This window comes from Saccoglossus kowalevskii, chromosome 6, assembly GCF_978046115.1.
Source record: "Saccoglossus kowalevskii chromosome 6, keSacKowa6.1, whole genome shotgun sequence".
Classification (NCBI taxonomy): domain Eukaryota; kingdom Metazoa; phylum Hemichordata; class Enteropneusta; family Harrimaniidae; genus Saccoglossus; species Saccoglossus kowalevskii.
In genome coordinates this window covers 39,391,859-39,412,769 of record NC_140646.1, presented here as the reverse complement: position 1 = coordinate 39,412,769, position 20,911 = coordinate 39,391,859, and the positions used below count along the sequence as shown (strand labels likewise).

At 36.6% G+C, this 20,911-nt stretch overlaps 1 protein-coding gene across 1 annotated transcript; it reads right to left on the bottom strand.

Annotated features, from left to right (window-relative positions):
- Positions 1-454: 454 nt before the first annotated feature.
- On the bottom strand, positions 455-20,019 carry LOC100367641 (uncharacterized). Its single transcript, XM_006824569.3, has 6 exons — positions 19,810-20,019; positions 16,081-16,189; positions 14,773-15,402; positions 4,187-4,567; positions 1,872-2,085; positions 455-951 (listed from the first exon to the last, which is right to left on the bottom strand). The coding sequence occupies exons 3-6, from the start codon at positions 15,253-15,255 to the stop codon at positions 773-775; spliced, it is 1,257 nt and encodes a 418-aa protein (XP_006824632.3). The 5' UTR covers positions 15,256-15,402; positions 16,081-16,189; positions 19,810-20,019; the 3' UTR covers positions 455-772.
- Between the last annotated feature and the right edge of the window lie 892 nt (positions 20,020-20,911).

Genomic DNA, 20,911 nt, shown 5'->3' with positions numbered 1-20,911 from the left:
GGGTTGTCAGAGCATGTCCCGACGCAGGATTTGAAACGCGTTGCGTTACGAGATACATTTTCTGCCACGTATAACTGGCGGCAGCCTTAACTGTTATTTCCAATTCATAGTTCATTTTACTGCATATGCTAAATACTTTTGAATAATTTAGTGGATAATGCAACTTTAAAGTGCATTCACCTTTGGCATCATTTTACTTTTATGAAAGGCATGCATTTCCATGCGCGACCAAAATAATGAATCCATACGAAGTAATATACTCGAAACGAGAATCCAAGCCCAAAACTAATACATTTAACAGAAATGCATCTCCGCACTGACCTGCACAAATGACTCCACTTATAAGTGCGTGTCCTCGACTAACCTACCTCGCATATAAATGCAATGAGAGCCGCTGTTCATTTTTTGTTAAGTGTTCAGCCAGCTCCAACTCTCAGTGTTTATAACATGTACGTTTCTGGGTGATAAAATTATCGGTGAAATTTATTTTAATCACAGTGAAAGGTGCAATAATATATCTTCATGTGTATAGAAAGTATTTGATAAAAAATATACCTCCATTTAGTACTGGCGACAATAACGAAATACTAGTACTGTACAATATTAGGAAATGGAAATGAAAATACCACGTAAACGACATCCTTCAGTTAAACGCAAGGAGTTCAAAGTTCAGATCAGATTGCGTTTCCTAATCTTCTAATTTACGTTGCCATGGCGACGAAGACACTTCCAGCATCGCTGTGAAGTTGAAATGGTTCGACGACCTCGGCACTCAACTGTACATGATATTAGGAATACCGCTTTTGATAAAATCTTCTGATAATTTGATGGCCTGCTTATTCCTGTTCATCAGGGTGTCCATCATACTCAACGGATGGTCGCTATTGGCAATATCGACGATGAATCGCGGAAGAAATTCTATTCCACGGAGACCCAAGTTTGTGCCAAGCCCTGAAATGACAATTATACATAAATATCACTGCGCCATAAGCCAAACGACGCGTAATTTAAGCTAAAGCAATTAAGATCCGTATAAGAGTGTGCTCAATGTAAACGGTGGGATTTAGGCAATGATAAGTAAGGCACTCAATAAAACTGACTATAGTCTTTCAAATACACTGCTATAAGCTGTCGTGTATACTCCTATCTTCACAACTGGGCAAAATATTGTTGACTTTCACAGTGGTAGGATTTATTGCCGTGGCAACATGTCACATGTCTTAGTGTGATTTTAACGAAATTAACAAACGCTTACGCAAGCGATCTCAAAAAATACAAATATAATATAATAAATTTGTAATTAATAAAAATGATGGAATTTCTTTGGATTGAATGATTCATATCACCAAGATTGGTTTTGTATTCATTACGAGTACCTGTACACATACGCAAAGATCAACTTAATACACGTGTTCAGCTGGTCCCTTCGACGTTCAAAATAAATTCTACTTCAAATTCTCCTTGTGTGCGTACAACCACAGATTGCACAATTTGATCAACTTCTGTTTAAACACAAACCAAAACGAAGCGATGTCTACCAACCTATGACAGTTAAATACATGCTCGAATTGACACGACTTGAAATGAATTAAAAGTCCCCGTTGTATCCAGTCATATTACTTTAGACTATGGGTGAAGTGAGAATCGTTTCGATATGACGTCAATCCTTATGTAAAGCTCAGCTACCCCATATTATGGCCCCATTGCCGTGCACCGTATAAGTACTGTAACATGATCGGTACACGTCTTAGTAGAACGCCCCTCTAGTTAAATACCAGACATTTTATATTGAAGTGAAATATGATTCTAATTAGGTATATTAAATCATGAATCACAAATACGCAAAGATAAATCAGTTGCATGAAATGTACCTGAATTTAAATTAAGACAGCGTGCAGCGTCTCCCTCCATTGTGACAACCAGGTTGTCTTCTTCTATATACATTACATTTTGGCGCCGATAGGAGAGCTTCACGTCAAATAAGCGATAACTGCATTTGAGACTACGAGCAGCGTTGTCGGTCATTCGATGTTCACTTTTTAACTTGTACGCATTAAAGGATTCCTGGAAAATATTTCTCATGATCTGCGAAGTCAAGATACGTTACCGGTGATAAGTGTGTTCAGGTGTTAGTTTTCAAGAAATATCATACAGTGTTAAAAGTGTGCTAATGTTCATTATTTCAGTCGCAGTGTTCTAGAAATGTCATGCAATGTTATAAGTGTGCTAATGTTCATTATTTCAGTCACTGTGTTCTAGAAATGTCATGTAATGTTACAGGTGTGCCAATGTTCATTATTTCAGTCGCAGTGTTCTAGAAATGTCATGTAATGGTACAAGTATGCTAATGTTCATTATTTCAGTCGCTGTGTTCTAGAAATGCCATGCAATGTTACAAGTGTACCAATGTTCATTATTTCAGTCACAGTGTTATTTGTTAAAGTTATATAATGTTACAAGTGTGCTGATGTTTATTATTTCAGTCGCAGTGTTCTAGAAATGTCATGTAATGTTACAAGTGTCCTAATGTTCATTATTTCAGTCGCAGTGTTCTAGAAATGTCATGTAATGTTACAAGTGTGCTAATGTTCATTATTTCAGTCGCAGTGTTCTAGAAATGTCATGTAATGTTACAAGTGTCCTAATGTTCATTATTTCAGTCGCAGTGTTCTAGAAATGTCAAGCAATGTTACAAGTGTCCCAGTGTTCATTATTTCAGTCGCAGTGTTCTAGAAATGTCATGCAATGTTACAAGTGTACCAATGTTCATTATTTCAGTCGCTGTGTTCTAGAAATGTCATAAGTGTACTAATGTTCATTATTTCAGTCACTGTGTTCTAGAAATGTCACGCAATGTTACAAGTGTGTTAATGTTCATTATTTCAGTCGTTGTGTTCTGGAAATGCCATGGTCATCATGTAATGTTACAAGTGTGCCAATGTTCATTATTCCAGTCATGGTGTTCAAGAAATGTTATGTAGTGTTGTGCTAATGTTCAACGACCTTTATTTCAGTGTTGGTCATTATCACATGTGGCGTTACGGGGAAACAACGACGCGGTTTCACGTGGTGAGATCCAGAATGCACGTCTGATAAATTCTTCTCTATCTATCTAATCTATCTAATCTATCTAATCTATCTAATCTAAACGCTAGCACTGGCAATGTGAGGCAGGGATTGCCAAAGAGTTGCAGTATTTGGAACCAAGACGACAATCACGTGCTTCAATAGTTGATTATAGGAGGAGTGATGTGGGGTGGGTGGCTGACGTGGTAAAAATAAAAATATATCAATTTAAGTTTAAGACCAATCGTTATATGAATATAAATATATCGAACGATTGTTACAGGTTCGTTGCTGTCATACGTGAATACCCACACCATTCATTAGTAACGAGTAAGTAGACACTGCAGTTATAAACAAACCTAGTAATAGTAATCATTGATTGTTATCTTCAATAAAAAAAAATATTAGATACGTATAGATTCTCCGCTTGGATATTGTGGCTCTCTCACGATATATCGGTAACCATTAGCATCCAAGGTACAAGCATATACTTTCGTTGATGATGAGATTGTGGTGGTGTGCATCCAGGTTTATTCAGCAATGTTACGAGTGTATATGGTGATTTGAAAAGACTGACCTTTTGTCCTAACCTATATTAATTATACGTGGAACACGTGGACATGCATGAACAAGACATTGGCGAAAATATATAGTGTGTGTAATTTGGATGTGAATATTACACGAATAGTAGTCAGGTAGCAGTGTAATTCTATGACAATCTACAAAATTTGCATTTATAGTGTGCATTACACGGTATTTTAGGAGTTGATGGTACGGTGATGAATTGAACCGATTCAGTCTCGACAACAATTCAATTCATTGCAGAAAACATAGTGAGGGGATATGTTGTTATTTGCAGACATTTACGACAGTGTTGTCGAAACAACACACCCATCACCTCTATAAATATTTCCAAACTTCACGATTCAAACTGAAACGAGAGGTTTATATTGGCTGTTAGAAACATTTTCAGATGACGTCATCTAAACTGGCTTGGGTGCAACTGCCACAGAAATTAATAAATATTCATAAAAATAAAGGGCATGGGTTTGTTGTGTCGATAGCTCTATTTTTAAATATAGAAAACAAAGAATTAAAGTATAAAAACAGTCATACTCACCCACGAGTCAGAGGTCATCCTCAGTTGTCGTAGCAACTGTGAGTCAGACTTCGGACAGGCCAACGCAATATAACGATGACGTAATGTACCAAATATTTTAAGAAAAAAGGTTATGATTGTGCATCCTTGCAGTCTGTCAAACTCGCCGCCATATGCCGACATATCAACATTCAGTCGATTCACCCGGATTTCTGGGGTCGGAATTTGCTGCTGTTCTACGCGATCCAGGGATGCTACAGCTCCGTAAACTTTACACGATTCCTGTAGATATTCGTCGTTTATGGACAGAGAAGTCGCCCAGGACGGATTACTGCTGTCGCATATCACAATCAATGTTCTTTGTTTATGTTTACATAAACTATCCAGAATAGATTTGGTGAGCTGAGAAGTGAATAAACCAGTGAGTTAGATCATGAACTCTATCTTATCTAGAATCTATGGTTTGAGTGAATTTACGTGTCAAAAGTCAAATAATAGTCTGAAAGACAATTTGCTTAGAAAGTTCACCTGTTCACATTTTATACCACTAATCAGACACGTGACTGATTTGTCTTACAATGCATTCCTATCATACAACTATTTGCCTTGTGCCTGTTCTAACCAGTTTTTTTTATTCACGCTGCACATCCAAATCCAGACACTGATCTAGTGAAGGACTAATCTAAGCCAGTACTAGTACCTAATAATAGATTTTTCGTTCAACTGTGAGATCTCGCGAGTTGCGTGAAAGACGCGCGTCGAACGCCTGCAGCAAAAATCGAACGGTTTGATATGGAACTCTAATTTCTTTATTTTGTAGCTCACATCGAAAGGCCGATCTTTGACAGGTGAATATTGCGTTTCAAATGTGTACAGCACATTATTAAAGGGCGGCAGTCGCCGTGTCGCGTCCGTTCTACATGGGACTCATAGCGACGTATACAACGCGTGTAAAATACATTCACATGAAATTCAAACACGCGCTGCGCGACGACCACCGCGCTTTAAAGCGTTGTATACATCGCTATGAGTCCCATATCGAACAGGACGCGTCGTCACGACTGCCGCCCTTTAAGCATAGAAATATTCCCGAAAATACTTCCGCGTTTGTCGAATCCCACGCGATGTTTGTCTCCACTACAGCAGTGAACGGAAAATGGTCAATTATTCATGAATTTCTAAAAAGTTGGTTAGTTCAGGCAATATAAGCAAATATCGCAATCCAATGCAGAGAGTTGTCGTCAAAGGGAAGTAAATAAGTTTTATGTGAAAATACTCATCACAACTACCTGCTACAAACAGTATATTTCTCATGTTGATGTGCGTAGACGAGACCATTAAATGCAATACAGTTCGGCATATTGATTGAATGGTTCGAGGATGTATGCTTGCTCCAACAAGTTAAGCATTCATCGTGTGAATCCAATTAAATCATAATATTCAATACAGTCACGTGATAAACTGTGAGTGTATTAGAATGGATACACTGTTATGAGTTAGATGTTATAAAAACCGTTATTCTGTTCTCATCCAACACGATAGCAACGATTCTATTTACGATGACAGTGATAACACAGATTGGGTGGACGTTATTCTGTTCTCATCCAACACGATAGCAACGATTCTATTTACGATGACAGTGATAACACAGATTGGGTGGATGTTATTCTGTTCTCATCCAACACGATAGCAACGATTCTATTTACGATGACAGTGATAACACAGATTGGGTGGACGTTATTCTGTTCTCATCCAACACGATAGCAACGATTCTATTTACGATGACAGTGATAACACAGATTGGGTGGACGTTATTCTGTTCTCATCCAACACGATAGCAACGATTCTATTTACGATGACAGTGATAACACAGATTGGGTGGACGTTATTCTGTTCTCATCCAACACGATAGCAACGATTCTATTTACGATGACAGTGATAACACAGATTGGGTGGACGTTATTCTGTTCTCATCCAACACGATAGCAACAATTCTATTTACGATGACAGTGATAACACAGATTGGGTGGACGTTATTCTGTTCTCATCCAACACGATAGCAACGATTCTATTTACGATGACAGTGATAACACAGATTGGGTGGACGTTATTCTGTTCTCATCCAACACGATAGCAACGATTCTATTTACGATGACAGTGATAACACAGATTGGGTGGACGTTATTCTGTTCTCATCCAACACGATAACAACGATTCTATTTACGATGACAGTGATAACACAGATTGGGTGGATGTTTGCTGTGACTGGTGTATATATGCACAACGTATATGAAGTAGTTAGAGAATTGACAAAGTATTATTGTTTATACTGGCGATCGATCGATCGATTGGTGACTGACGATAATCCTAGTATCTTTAGTAGTCGATATCTTGCAAATGTTCGTGTTTACTCTATCCTCTGACAATACTAGCGCTCAAACTCAAATGAGCCATGGAAAATTCGGTCACTGTTTCTTCTAAGTACATACCTACTGGCAACTCATTGATATGTACGCGTATTTTAATAGTCGATTGTGTTTCATGTATCAATTAGAACAAACCTTATCTAGTTTTACAAATAAATTGTTGTCTGAGTTGCGTCAATTTGAAGTAGAATGAAAAACTATGTAATTTTCTAAAACAAATGTGCACTGATTGTCTTGGTTCGTTTTTTTTTACCGAATAAACTTATATTCCTCTTGTGTGTGATGCAAAAATAACGTTTTTAATTTACGTTAAACCATAATCCAATTTGGTTTTCAACATACAGTATCAAATAAAAATAAATACGTTTTGATCGTTTTGATTACATATTTGAATTATACAAAAGCGCTTACATATACGATATTGAAATGTTTTGAGAAATACTGTTTTAAAAATGACACCTCTGTTATCGAGTCCGAGAAGAAATATTACAGCTCGGAGTTGTCAATGACAGCCCACCCGTAAACAATTTACGAATAATTACGTTAATTTGTTTTTTTTCTGGCAATTTGTAGTTGAGCTGGAAATAATCATTAACCCTTCTTAGCTGTGCATGAAATGTGAATGAATGAATGAATGAATGAATAACACTAAGTCTTGTCGGTTCCTTTTTATCCGGAATTCCTGACATATAGTCTAAATACGAAAATAAATTGCTATTCCAGAGTTCCTTGGCAACGCAGACGAGGTCGTAGATGACTGGCGATTGTTTCCTTGGTAACCGTTCATTGATGATACATAAATCGCGTGCGACGTCACAGAATAAACGCATTTATCCATTCATGCTAGTGTGTTTGCGAGTACCATGTGAGCTGTAATCGAATTATTCCAAGAATGCGACTCGTTACTGCTGCGCCGCTGGAAAGATGTATTGCCCTCAATTGTTCATTGACGATCACAATATTTTACAGTAATCTCGTTTATATTACCTATGTCTGTGACGACACAGTGCTGAAATAACGACTATTTTTATGCTATGCAAATTACCAGGGCATATTTTTGATACTATGAAGCGATTTTGATTTACACGTGTCATAAAAGTATTCATGTTTACGGCAGTACCGCAAAGGGGTTTTCATTCACGGCCATATCACGACAAGGTAAGGTCGCGACCCGCGCAGCGCCGCACGTTTAATGTCAGTACATTCCAAAGCTCTTTACGAGTTTCACTCAGGTTTGTTTTTATTCCCCAAGCTCCCATGTGGATAGAAACGCCGCATTCTACGGTAGTTCATGCACGTAATTTCTCCTAATCCTTTATTTTAGGGGTTCACCATTAGAAATGGCAGAATGTGGAGATGGGAAGGCAGCAAAACCAACACACACTATACACACGCGCAACAAAATCAAGTTAAAGCAGCATTATCCTGAAAAAATGTAGCTCAAAATTAAGTAAAGGAAAAGAAATAAAATACAGTTTGTCAGGTTAAGTTTTAGTCAAGTATGTTAACTGAATTTATTGAGTAGATTAATAGGTTTATGAGGTTCGTGCTCGATAGAAACAAAAATGGTGTTAATCATCCGCTACCTGCATCACCTTGATATCTTAAGTCTCCGCCACAAATAGAAACATTGTTGAGAGTGGACATTCCTGATGAATTGTACACGCAAGGGAAATTGATGTGGCGGAGTATGCGCTAATTATAAAGAACGTTGCTCCGGCTTCCGTTATAAATGGCCTCGATATACCGGATTAAATTGTGTCAAACTTGAACTTACTGGAGCGCTTTTGTTCGATCATATTGAATGCTTTACGGAAGTCAAAACAGATAAACCCAGAATGTTGAACGTTGAACGTTTTTTTTTGTTCACATGCGCAGTATGATCTGAATGTATAACGTTGATTTATGTGAGAAGTATCATCATTTTGTAATCGCAGTTTTAAACGCAGTATGTAGTTTAAGACAATTTAAATTTAAGGTATATGCAAATCATGTGAGATAGCCTCCCATTTGTAAAATATTATCAACCTTAAAAATCAATAATGATATAGGACTGTTTATACCATGTCACCGAGCAAGATTTTTGGATACGAAGAATTACCATAGAAACCGGTGTAAGAATGCACCATATTGATGATGTTTGGACTGTGTGATAATCCGGTGATATCAACTGTAGGTTTTTTTTTGTTTTATTTCCGGTACCTGACTGCATGAGCTCATACAAATGAAAAAATATGATGAACATGACATTAATTTGGCTCGAATCTCGTTAAGACAGATTCCTCCGAGATTGATGTATCTCACTACACAGAATAATGAGTTTACGACTGAAATAATGAGGCTAATGATTTGTCATGCGACGCATTGGCATCATTAATATTCTCCGTCTATTTAGAATCTCTGCCAAGTAAAAATCCATTTATTTATACATTGGAGATATGGTCTCTGGATAGAAAGCGATTTATTATCATCTGCATTTCCTGAAAGTATATCCCCTAAATTGTGGGATTAATGTCACTCTGATATTGGTTAGCCAATATGCGAAATGTGAGATCGCCTCGATTAGTTATAAAGTTACATTTTCACCATCCCGCCCCTGGTCAATCGTCACAATGTTTTTATTTTTCAATTTTGTTTTTGTCACATGTAGCAAATCACAAAGAGCCCATATATTAACACATATCAAGTCAGGCTATTATTAAAGCTTCGTCACCATAGAAACATATCGCTCAAAATATGTGTACCACTCACGACAGAAATGTCAAACGGCTAGGTGACCCAGGGCTGTCAACATGTAGTACACGGTCAAATAACCACTAAAATGAATATAAGCGACTTTCATACCCAGGATTGTCGGATTAAAGAAATTACCTCCCACAAGACTCACAGTCCATCTATTGTATGACTAGACTAGTACACATGCAAAGAAAGTGAATGTAATATATTTATCAGACGAGTATAACCTCCAAACATTTGAAACGAAAGTTATTATTTAATATCATCATTGTTAAATTAGACAACTGTTCGTGGTGGGATGCCGTTATGATTTCCGAAGTGTGCCAATAACTGTGTGCACGATGCAAACCAGTAACAGTTTGCACGAAGCTGTGATAGAAGGAATATTCGTGACTTTGGTTGTACATTACCATGAACCGACACACCATTTGCAAGCCCATGACATAATGGAGTAAGCAAGACTCAGACTAAAGAGTTTTTGAAAGTATAAGGGAATACATTTCCAATTATGAATGGTTCACTGAATACATGGCAGCCATTTAAATTGCAAACACATTTATCCAATTACTCGTTGTGCGAAACCGTCATCGTTTGAATCTTCACGCATACAAATTGCACAACAAATTGTGTTTCGTTGTTAAGGTGACTGCCATGCAACCACAATCTTATTTCAATAAACTATATTCAAATCAGAAAAGACTGGGACTTATTTCAATACGTATTCAACGAATAAATTGCAATTTGGGTTGTGAAATTATTTCCTTGGTATTAATAACTAGTACTAGTATTGAGCGGGTAATTATAATTGGACAGGAAGACGTGTGAAGCCATGAAAGGGTGGCTTACACTATAGCGACAACTAAATTATGTATAACTTCCATCCAATACAGTCAACACAGTTGATACTCATCCCGGTGTCTCTGGTTTAATGCGATGCCGCGCGTCCTACTCTATTTGCATCGAGCTATGTCGCCTTTTGTCCTGAGAGTGAAGCGGCAAAGTGCGAAAAAGCCCTTATTAAAGGAGTTACATCTCCCACGGCACAACATTACACAACACATATATCATTTCTTTGTTCGGGAGCTAAAAAAGTGATGTTGTGGGAATTTAATCCATGATTTACACAGTCTGAATCATGAAACTTAAGTAATTGTTGTTGTCATTTTACTTGTAGCTACCTTTCCGTGTCTGGTCTGAACTAAGCTGACGCACACGAACACATCGTAATTGTACGTGCATCGAGGTTACCATGGTTATAGTTTTTCCCTAAGAAGGAGTAGACAATGAACAATTGTGGGTTCATGTAGTGTTTGCCATACATATGAGATGTCTGTCGTACTGATAACCATGCCCATATGTCGCATACGACTTATTTACCACTTCCGTGTCACTGAGAATGTTCTAGAACCGTACCGTGTCTGGGTGGAATATTCTAGATTTTTTTTAGAAACTGGTTGAATAGGTAATAGAACACTGTAGGAGGCAATAGAAGGTAATGGAACATTCTAGAAATTTATAGTAAATTCCAGACTCATTATGTATGCTGATGTAATGGTCTATTTATAGACAGTGTGGGTATATATAGGGGAGTTGTTCAGCACCGAGTTCAGATCGGAGATCTCGTTGAATTGTGTTGGAGTTGGAGTTTAAGTATCTAGTTATTGGAGTAGTGGAGTTTTACCGCGTCATTGTACTTGATGTTTGCAGAGTTTAATAATACCAGTACCAGTTGAAACCTCATCTGTTGGCTCCGTATTCGTATTTTATCATCGCCGCCAGGGAAGTCTTTCTGTTACTGTTGCCATTTTGGTATTTGAACTATCACACCTGTACTATACCAATTACGGTAATATTACGTTGCGTGTGACACCATAATTTCTGCAAAATGGATATTCGGTCACTTTATCATTGGATGGAGCGTATGTAATATTTTGTTCACAATACAACATTATACATTATATACCATTTTGAAGATAAATGTTCAGTCAATTCAAAAACTATTGTTGTGGAAGAGTTACATTAGTTTTCATAGTGTAATTCACCATGGTAACTTGTCATATTCCTTCATCCCTAATTACAATCTTCTACATCTGAATGAGTCTTATCAAAGAATCTTTAGAAATGTTCATTACATGTATGTTATTGAGATTATCAAACTAGTGTGGAGTTGCTTATTACATGTAAAAAGTAAATTATGTATTCATAATTGGTCACCATGGTTACAGATGACGAATTTGCACGCGCAAATTAAGAAGTTTTTGGAAGTGTCTAGAAAATGTTAAATGCAGTCTCTTCCGTTCGTTTTAATAATTACTGTTTAAATATTTGGTGCAATCATACTGTTAAGCGAGTACGTGCATTGCATGGGTATAATTGCTCTTCGGTTGATTTTAAAATGTTAGTCGTCGAGCCGTGTGAGTGGTAATTGTGTCAGTAAAAAATCATTGTACAATTTTAAACATTGGCTGTTTAATTGGGATAATTGTTAATTAATTAATCAGTGTATAAATAATGTTTTATGTCAAGTTTCTGGAGTAATTGGAGGTGTCTTCTGTACACGTAATGCAATTTTATTCTTCCTTTTTCATGTATACACCACATGGTCTGAAATGAAGTGTAATAATAATGATAAATCTCAGCTAATAATACAAAACAATTTCGGATAATTGGTTATTGGGATATTCGCCGTAATGATAAATATATTGGGATATTCGCCGTAATGATAAATATATTGGGATATTCGCCGTAATGATAAATATATTGGGATATTCGCCGTAATGATAAATATATTGGGATATTCGCCGTAATGATAAATATATTGGGATATTCGCCGTAATGATAAATATATTGGGATATTCGCCGTAATGATAAATATATTCCTTCCTGCGTTCATCGAATTCGTCACATGAAAATGGCAAAGTAGGAGTATTTAAAAAAAACAATACATGTTTGTTAAGAATGTACATAACTCTAACATGTTATCGAATACAGCTATTTAGATATTAGCTTTAGTAATAGACACTTCTCATTACAATCTTGAATTTCATTTCCATTAGTGCATTTCTAGGCCTAATATTGGGCAAATATTTATATTAATTTGATAATTCATTTTTATTGGGGGCAATCAACTGAAACTTGAAATAAATTACTGTTAAAGATAGCTATACTTAGCATCAATCATTCTTTTCATTACGAACTATTAATGTTTGAATTGGCCAGTATTCACCAAACACTGTTTTTCACACAAAATAATTATCACAACAACCTTAATAGTATTTATACAATGTTATGCTGGTATGTGACAATTTAAATTTCATACTATTATAAATGAGTCGTTATGCGTAACCATGGTAATTGTGATACACGCATAATTTTGATAGCTATACATTTGAGACCATACACGGTGGGGTGGCTAAATATTAAATAATACGAATTATCGCATAAAAACACTAATGTTACCATGGTAATATGTAGTTTGCGCAGTGTAAAAAATGGAACATTTCCACAAAATCACTTCCTGAAAAATATCCTCCAAATGATACATGTTGCATAATGTTGCATTAGGAAAACTTTTCCCATCCAGACTGTACGCTCTATTAGATTGCTGAGTGACAAATTCCTGTTTTGACGGAACATGCGTCATGGCTATTATTATGGTGAAATATCCATGACAACTGCATATATATATTGCAAATATTAATATGAACGAACACCCAATGGTTAGTGCCAGCAGCAAATACCAGTGACTGGGTAGTCAAATTATTTTTTTATTAAGTAAGGAACAAACTTATGAAAAATTTTCTGAACTTTTGCTTCACACAATCGGTTGTTGTAACCATGGTAACCAAGATGTGGGTATACGTTCGATGTAGTAATAACACTGTTATTAACAATTTCCATTGCTCAAAAATACTCAGTTTTCATGAAAACTTTCCATTCGCACTGTGTCATATATATCATATTTGGAATGGAATCGTTTAGTCAGTTTTGCGATGTCGGGATAGATCCCACCGGTGTCATCATGACAAACCATCAACCGTATGTGTGTTGCCTTTGTCAAGAAACGCTTACGTGGATAGTAAAGCGATTGTTCAAAATACCGTGAAGACGTGAGATCTCCGAAACAATTGCGTATTAATTCAAACATATTACAGAGTCAGCTACATTATACGTGTAATTGAAATAATGATATCGTCAAATTAATTCTACATCATTGTGTCAGCTTTCTTTATTTTCTTTTTTTTTTTGGATAGTAAAGCGATTCTTCAAAATATCGTGAAGATGCGAGATCTCCGAAACAATTGCGTATTAATTCAAACATATTACAGGGTCAGCTACATTATACGTGTACTAATTGATATAATGATATCGTCAAATTAATTCTACATCATTGTGTCAGTTTTCTTTAATTCGTATTCGTTAAACATTGTAATTACTAACAAACGTTAAATAAGAGTAGCTAACACAAATCACGTGTCCGCATTACAAATAGTGGATTGTACATACTATGATATGTATCACTCTGGCTTGGAAGGCAGAATTATACTTTGACTTGGATTGATCCCGGGATTGGTGGATTAATAGTGTTAGAGTGGCAGATCACAGACGTGGTACCGACGGACACGTTATTATCGCGGGTACCAACACAGCTCCTTACCACGTGGTTAACAGCTCTACACATCCTGTTTCATATCACAGCCAAATATAGGTATTGAAACAACTGTAATTACAATTTATTATCATTATATATCAGTTACAACAGAATATAGTTCTATCACAGTGCTATACCTACCATTACACATGTCTAAACCCCGAACGACATTCCAATACGAGTCAAACGAGTTACGATATTTTTCTGTCTCTAAATCTAGGGCACTGTACTATATTTCTGAAGCTAAACCCACAACCCCGTCAAAAATGTAGATAACATTTTAACAAGAGCACTAAATTTCTGATTATTTTTTAAAAAGTATGTATGTTGTGTTTTGTTTTACCGTGGGGAGGGTATGTCCATCCAGACTTGACTACTCCACTTTACGCAACCTGTACAAGCATACGATTGGCGAATTTGCATTTAAATTGCACCACGGATTTAATACGCTGCAATTAGGAGGCTTTTGAAATTCACGCGATCGTGGTCGTTTCGAGTGGGTGGATTACAAAGTTGACAAGCGCTTATGATGCAACATCAAAGTATAAGGGTTTGGCCATTTGAAATCAGGGAGGATGGCTAGGCGATTTGAGAGAAAAAACTATAGGGAACAAATGTTGGTACATTCAAGAAAATAAAAATACACAGATAAGACACCGTGAAAAAATGCACAATCACACCCACACTCTTCCAGCCACCCCCATGAGTTTCAATGGTCGATCCCTTACACATCAGGCGGCTTACTCCATGTGTACAAAAACAGTCAGACATTTGATATATATATACTAATTTACCTTTGTATTTAGCTTGACTTCGATATCGGCATCTAAACGTTGAATAAGACTCAGTAAATATTCCTGCAACACACCCATCGGCGTACAGAATCGTTCCTCCTGCCAGCATCCTTCAATGTTATCGAAATCCACTTGTAGTCTTCTGAGGAGCCGGACTGAGTGTCCGTCTAGTGCCAATTGCTGCGGACGTCCAATTAAATATTTTCTACTTTTCTCCTCTAGAAGAATTATCTTAGACGTTTTCTTTGAATGTGCACTTAGGAGAACGGTAGTGAGGCCTATGGGGTCGCATCCCAGTACCACCACTGTGACTTTGGTTCGCCATTGCCGCAGTTTGTCGTACGAGGATTTGCATATGACGAACACCGCTACCACGAACACAGTGGAGAACGTCAGCTGATAGCACGTATCGTTGTTGACGACGAGAAACGAAGGCACAGACGCACACGCCGCTACCGATGGTGCTGTTGACGAGTCTTCCATTTTCTGAACGCAGTACGCGAACGCATCAACAATGTACACTTGCTGCCTGAATACTACTCACACAAAACACGACGTCGAACACACAACGAATGTGACACATCTATTGATAGTGCTCACGGAAACATGTGATTAAAGCAACAGAACCACCTGTTAATGAATAAATTGCATACATTCAGATGTGATTGTTAAAATACATCGTTAGCGCCTGCCATCTGCGCAGTATGTGCATTGATCGTCGAGGCAGCAGTCCACCTTGACGTGAATTTAGCGAACTGCGATTTAAGACATATACACCTCACCGGAAACAGTACGTCATAGGCACTGTACATTGCCGACAAAGTGCTTGTAAGCTACACGGCTACTCTGCGCTGTAATTATTAACTATTAACTGCCAGCGAAAAATGTATCGATGGTCGTAACAGTCATCGATAGCCGGCAGGTCATTCACGATAAATCAGAACATGGCTGTGTAAATGTAGTCGAAATTTTAACTTACGATTTGGCAGGTGAAGTCAGTGAAAATAAAATCATGTCACTTGTTTTATATCCACATAATCTGATCGAGTGAATATCAATAATATTGCGATTTTCAGATTACAATGTGTGGTTTTCGAAAAGTCGTTATTGTCATGAAGTCAAGATGGTAGGTCAGGACTCACTTTATCCCTCGTCATCATTAATTCATTTTTACTAATTCATATTCTGTTAATGTTGGATTATTTTACATATTTATACATGATCATGTACATTCAATAATTTGTCTGCCTGTGATAGATGTTTTAAATACATTAAATAAGATATATATTATATATGCTTACTCCTTACCGTATCATCTTGCCGACGGCTGTCTTCAATAGTATACTTGTTTCCTCATAGAATACGCCTTCTGTCGTCACAACTGGGTACTAGATGTAGCAACCTCCTTGACGAGTAGCTGTAGAAGTGAATTATACCGTGAGTCCATCAACAGCAGATCAAAGCCGAGTTAATTGACATATACATGATCGAATGTGAGAAACATTAGTAGTGTAGATGAGATGGCCGAACCAGTTACTTGCTCTGTAAAACGTAGACCTGCATTCTAAGGCGATATCTGCGGTGTTGATACTCGCGTATCGCACGCAGTCTCTACATTTGAAATCATTGCACAACATATAATCAAATCTACTCGATTTGTCGCAAGTGGCGCTAAACACATTTTGTTGGAAAAATTCATTGACGCTGCAGGTCGGCGTCTTCTACACCGATAGTGCTGGGACAGCGCTTCCTGTGACGACACAACGGGAAAAAATTGCTCGATCTTTTTCGGAGATAATTGGTTGAATCTGATTTGCATATTCGCGTAATTCGCTGATCCCAGGTACATTAATCCCGCTCTCGGTGCTGCTTTTATTTTTGTTATCGAATCGAATGAATTTATCAAGTATTTGACAACAGCCACAGATCGATTTTATTTTCTCAAGTAATTGTAAGAGATGTGCAAAAAGTACGCTGTCCTTTGAAGACAAATGCAGTTTCATTATTTGTTGATATTCACTCACTCTGCGCCTTCCAGTGACTGTGCCACTAGAGGGCGCATTAATAATTTTCTAACCCTTGAGCAGTCGTAACAATAGTGAAGCATTTGTATAAGCTGAAGATTATTACAATTTTTTTTTGTAGTTTGCTAAATCTTCCTAATTGTTAGTTTTGCATGTTACAAAAACAACCATGACATGAACGACGTTCCACTTCTAACTGGAGCATCTGGTTTCTAAAACAGAAAATACCATACTATTATTACTAATAACTTTGCATTATAGTGCGTTATTTTATTGTCTATATTTCGTGTTATTACCTTCTTAAAAAATCACGATCGATTTCACAGTTTCAAGTGGCTACAGGGACAATAGAAACAAATCCGTTACACCTGTCCATTCCCAATTACGATCAAATTACCAGTCTGCTCGAAAGGAAGTATTACTAATCGATTTCTTGCCGGCATTTAAGTTAAGAACCTATTTTAAGTTCTTGATGTCTGATCTAAATAATACAAATCAATGCTCTAAATATTGGAATTCGTGGACGCTTGTCACAGCTGATGTAACTAAAAGTCTAAGTGCAAATTTATTTTTTAAATAGACAAATGAAATCGAACAAAACTGATAATATAAATCATATATCGTTTTTTTTCAGGTACATGTATTCAACCATTTTATTTCGGTGTGTCGGTATATTTACCGTTAATAAAGATAAAAAAGTGCACGAAAATCGGAAAACGTTTCCATGCAACACAAGCCGAATTGTCATTCTTTTAGACGTCGATGCCAATGGACATGGCTTTCATTTAAATAGGCCAGGAAAACTAAACTAACAACGGTGCTTTGAGTTCGTTATTTTTCGTTACTACAAGCATTAATAAACAGACTATATGGGTTTTGGGCATTTGATTTTTATGTAATATTGGATTGACATTCGGTGTTCTTTGACCTTGTTGCCTTTCATCTGACATTGGATTGACATTCAGTGTTCTTTGACTTAGTTGCCTTTTATGTAACATTGGATTGACATTCAGTGTTCTTTGACCTTTTTGCCTTTCATATAACATTGGATTGACATTCAGTGTTCTTTGACCTTGTTGCCTTTCATCTGACATTGGATTGACATTCAGTGTTCTTTGACCTTGTTGCCTTTCATCTGACATTGGATTGACATTCAGTGTTCTTTGACCTTTTTGCCTTTCATGTAACATTGGATTGACATTCAGTGTTCTTTGACCTTGTTGCCTTTCATGTGACATTGGATTGACATTCAGTGTTCTTTGACCTAGTTGCCTTTCATGTAACATTGGATTGACATTCAGTGTTCTTTGACCTAGTTGCTTTTCATGTAATATTGGATTGACATTCAGTATTCTTTGACCTTCTTGCTTTTTATGTAACATTGGATTGACATTCAGTGTTCTTTGACCTTGTTGCCTTTCATGTAACATTGGATTGACATTCAGTGTTCTTTGACCTTGTTGCCTTTCATGTGACATTGGATTGACATTCAGTGTTCTTTGACCTTGTTGCCTTTCATCTGACATTGGATTGGCATTCAGTGTTCTTTGACCTTGTTGCCTTTCATGTAACATTGGATTGACATTCAGTGTTCTTTGACCTAGTTGCCTTTCATGTAACATTAGTTTGACATTCAGTGTTCTTTGACCTAGTTGCCTTTCAATTGACATTCAGTGTTCTTTGACCTTGTTGCCTTTCATTTCACATTGGATTGACATTCAGTGTTCTTTGACCTTGTTGCCTTTCATCTGACATTGGATTGACATTCAGTGTTATTTGACCTTGTTGCCTTTCATTTCACATTGGATTGACATTCAGTGTTCTTTGACCTTGTTGCCTTTCATTTCACATTGGATTGACATTCAGTGTTTTGACCTTGTTGCCTTTCATCTGACATTGGATTGACATTCAGTGTTATTTGACCTTGTTGCCTTTCATGTAACATTGGATTGACATTCAGTGTTCTTTGGCCTAGTTGCCTTTCATCTGACATTGAATTGACATTCAGTGTTCTTTGACCTTGTTGCCTTTCATCTGACATTGGATTGACATTCAGTGTTATTTGACCTTGTTGCCTTTCATTTCACATTGGATTGACATTCAGTGTTCTTTGACCTTGTTGCCTTTCATTTCACATTGGATTGACATTCAGTGTTCTTTGACCTTGTTGCCTTTCATTTCACATTGGATTGACATTCAGTGTTCTTTGACCTTGTTGCCTTTCATCTGACATTGAATTGACATTCAGTGTTCTTTGACCTTGTTGCCTTTCATCTGACATTGGATTGACAATGAGGGTTCCTTTGATTCCATTGACTGCCATAGTTGCTGACTACTGGCAAGACTAATTTGCATATTTGGTAACAAAATAGTTTTTGTTCAAAATGAATCACAAACAATTAATATTTCATATATTTACTTTTTCAATTATATGATAAATGTAATATCTTATGTACAACTTTATATACAATTCAGTTTGTACTATTTTCAGACCATAATTGTGCTCAATATAGGTTAGCATTTAAAATGTGTAATTGAGATGTATACTAGTGATTGTTGAAGCAGAGTGTTGTAAAGATTCTCAGATATTATCAACATAAATTAACTGGAATAATCATAAACCAAGGTCATATGAATCGTAATGGTATTGGGCTATTTAACAGGATTTGGTTGACTACAGTCAATGAACCATAACAGTTGATGACCAATAGCCGGTTTATTTACTGTAGTTTGTCAGACATGTTTTGGAAATAACAGGTCACTATGTTTATTGGGATATGTCTATTGTGACAGAGACTGGTCATTATGTCAGATACAATTACCTGTCCAACATATTGGTTCTCGAAGGTCAGTCATAAACTACTGAATATGCCACGTCAGTGTCAATGGAACCATCTACAACTCCTAAAATTCATTGTCATAACATTAACTTGAAAGGAAAGCGGCATCAGAATAAACAAGATTATTGATCAAATGCAAGTGTGACAAGTAACACAATTTTAGTTCCAAATACCTTGAACAATTCAGTGCAGCTCACTCACTCAGTGTCTGGCCTTGGCATATCCAGCATGGACATCATGACCACCACAGTGTACACAATCACTCTCAAAATAATGTTAAACAGAAAGACTGGGAATATACATGCTCACAGATTGCAGCTGTTACAGAGTTCGAGAACGTAGAACTACTAATGGTGTCAGCGTATATAGAATGAGTACTGTCCTACTAACAATACAATTCATTGACTCCTGTATGATGCACTGCACTATAGCCTTTTGTATCTGTCTTATTCACAGTACACGCTCTCAGGGTTAAAAACTCACCATAATAAGAATACAGAAAAGAACCTGCATTTGATTGGTTAAGTCAACATTTTATTACCAAATAACCACCAAGATAAATACTGCTTTCAAAATTGAGTAAAAATAAAAATTTTAAGAGCACCCAGTTTGCACCCCCCCCCCCTTGCATGTAATCAAAATATTTTTCTGTCTGTAAAATTAAATGACAAATAAAAAAAGAATGTTGAGTTGGCCGTAACAAATAATAGTATTACAGTTTTTGTAAAAATCCTTTGTAGGTAGAACTACTTTCTGAGTCGTTGCAATATTTATGCAGTCCAGTAGTGCTCTGTCACACAACAATTACAAACTAAAGCCTTCCATTGGTATCTAACATTTTGAATTTCAAGGGTTTCAACATGTCCAAAAATGTTTCTGGTGACAAGGGCTAAGCCAGTCAAATATATTGTTCAGGAATTTTTAAAATAAATTTAAATATCATAACGAATTTTTAAAAAAAATGTCATTTAACAAGTTTCAAACTGTTTTCCTATAATGCATTTTCATTTGCATGGTAACATGCTTAGAAGAAGCAAAAATTAAGTTTGGTCAAAGCAATCATAAGTCTACATTGAATGTGTGACATCAGAAGCCATCTGCCATATATGTTTCTAATAGAGCAAACGTGCTTTTTTGTACACATGGACAAAATATAAACCTCATTATACAATGAAACCTAGTAACATTTGGTCTCAAGTACCAAACAATTGTTCGTTTGCACATAATGTTACATCACTGTAAGCAGTACATTGTTAATGATTCGTTAAGAATACA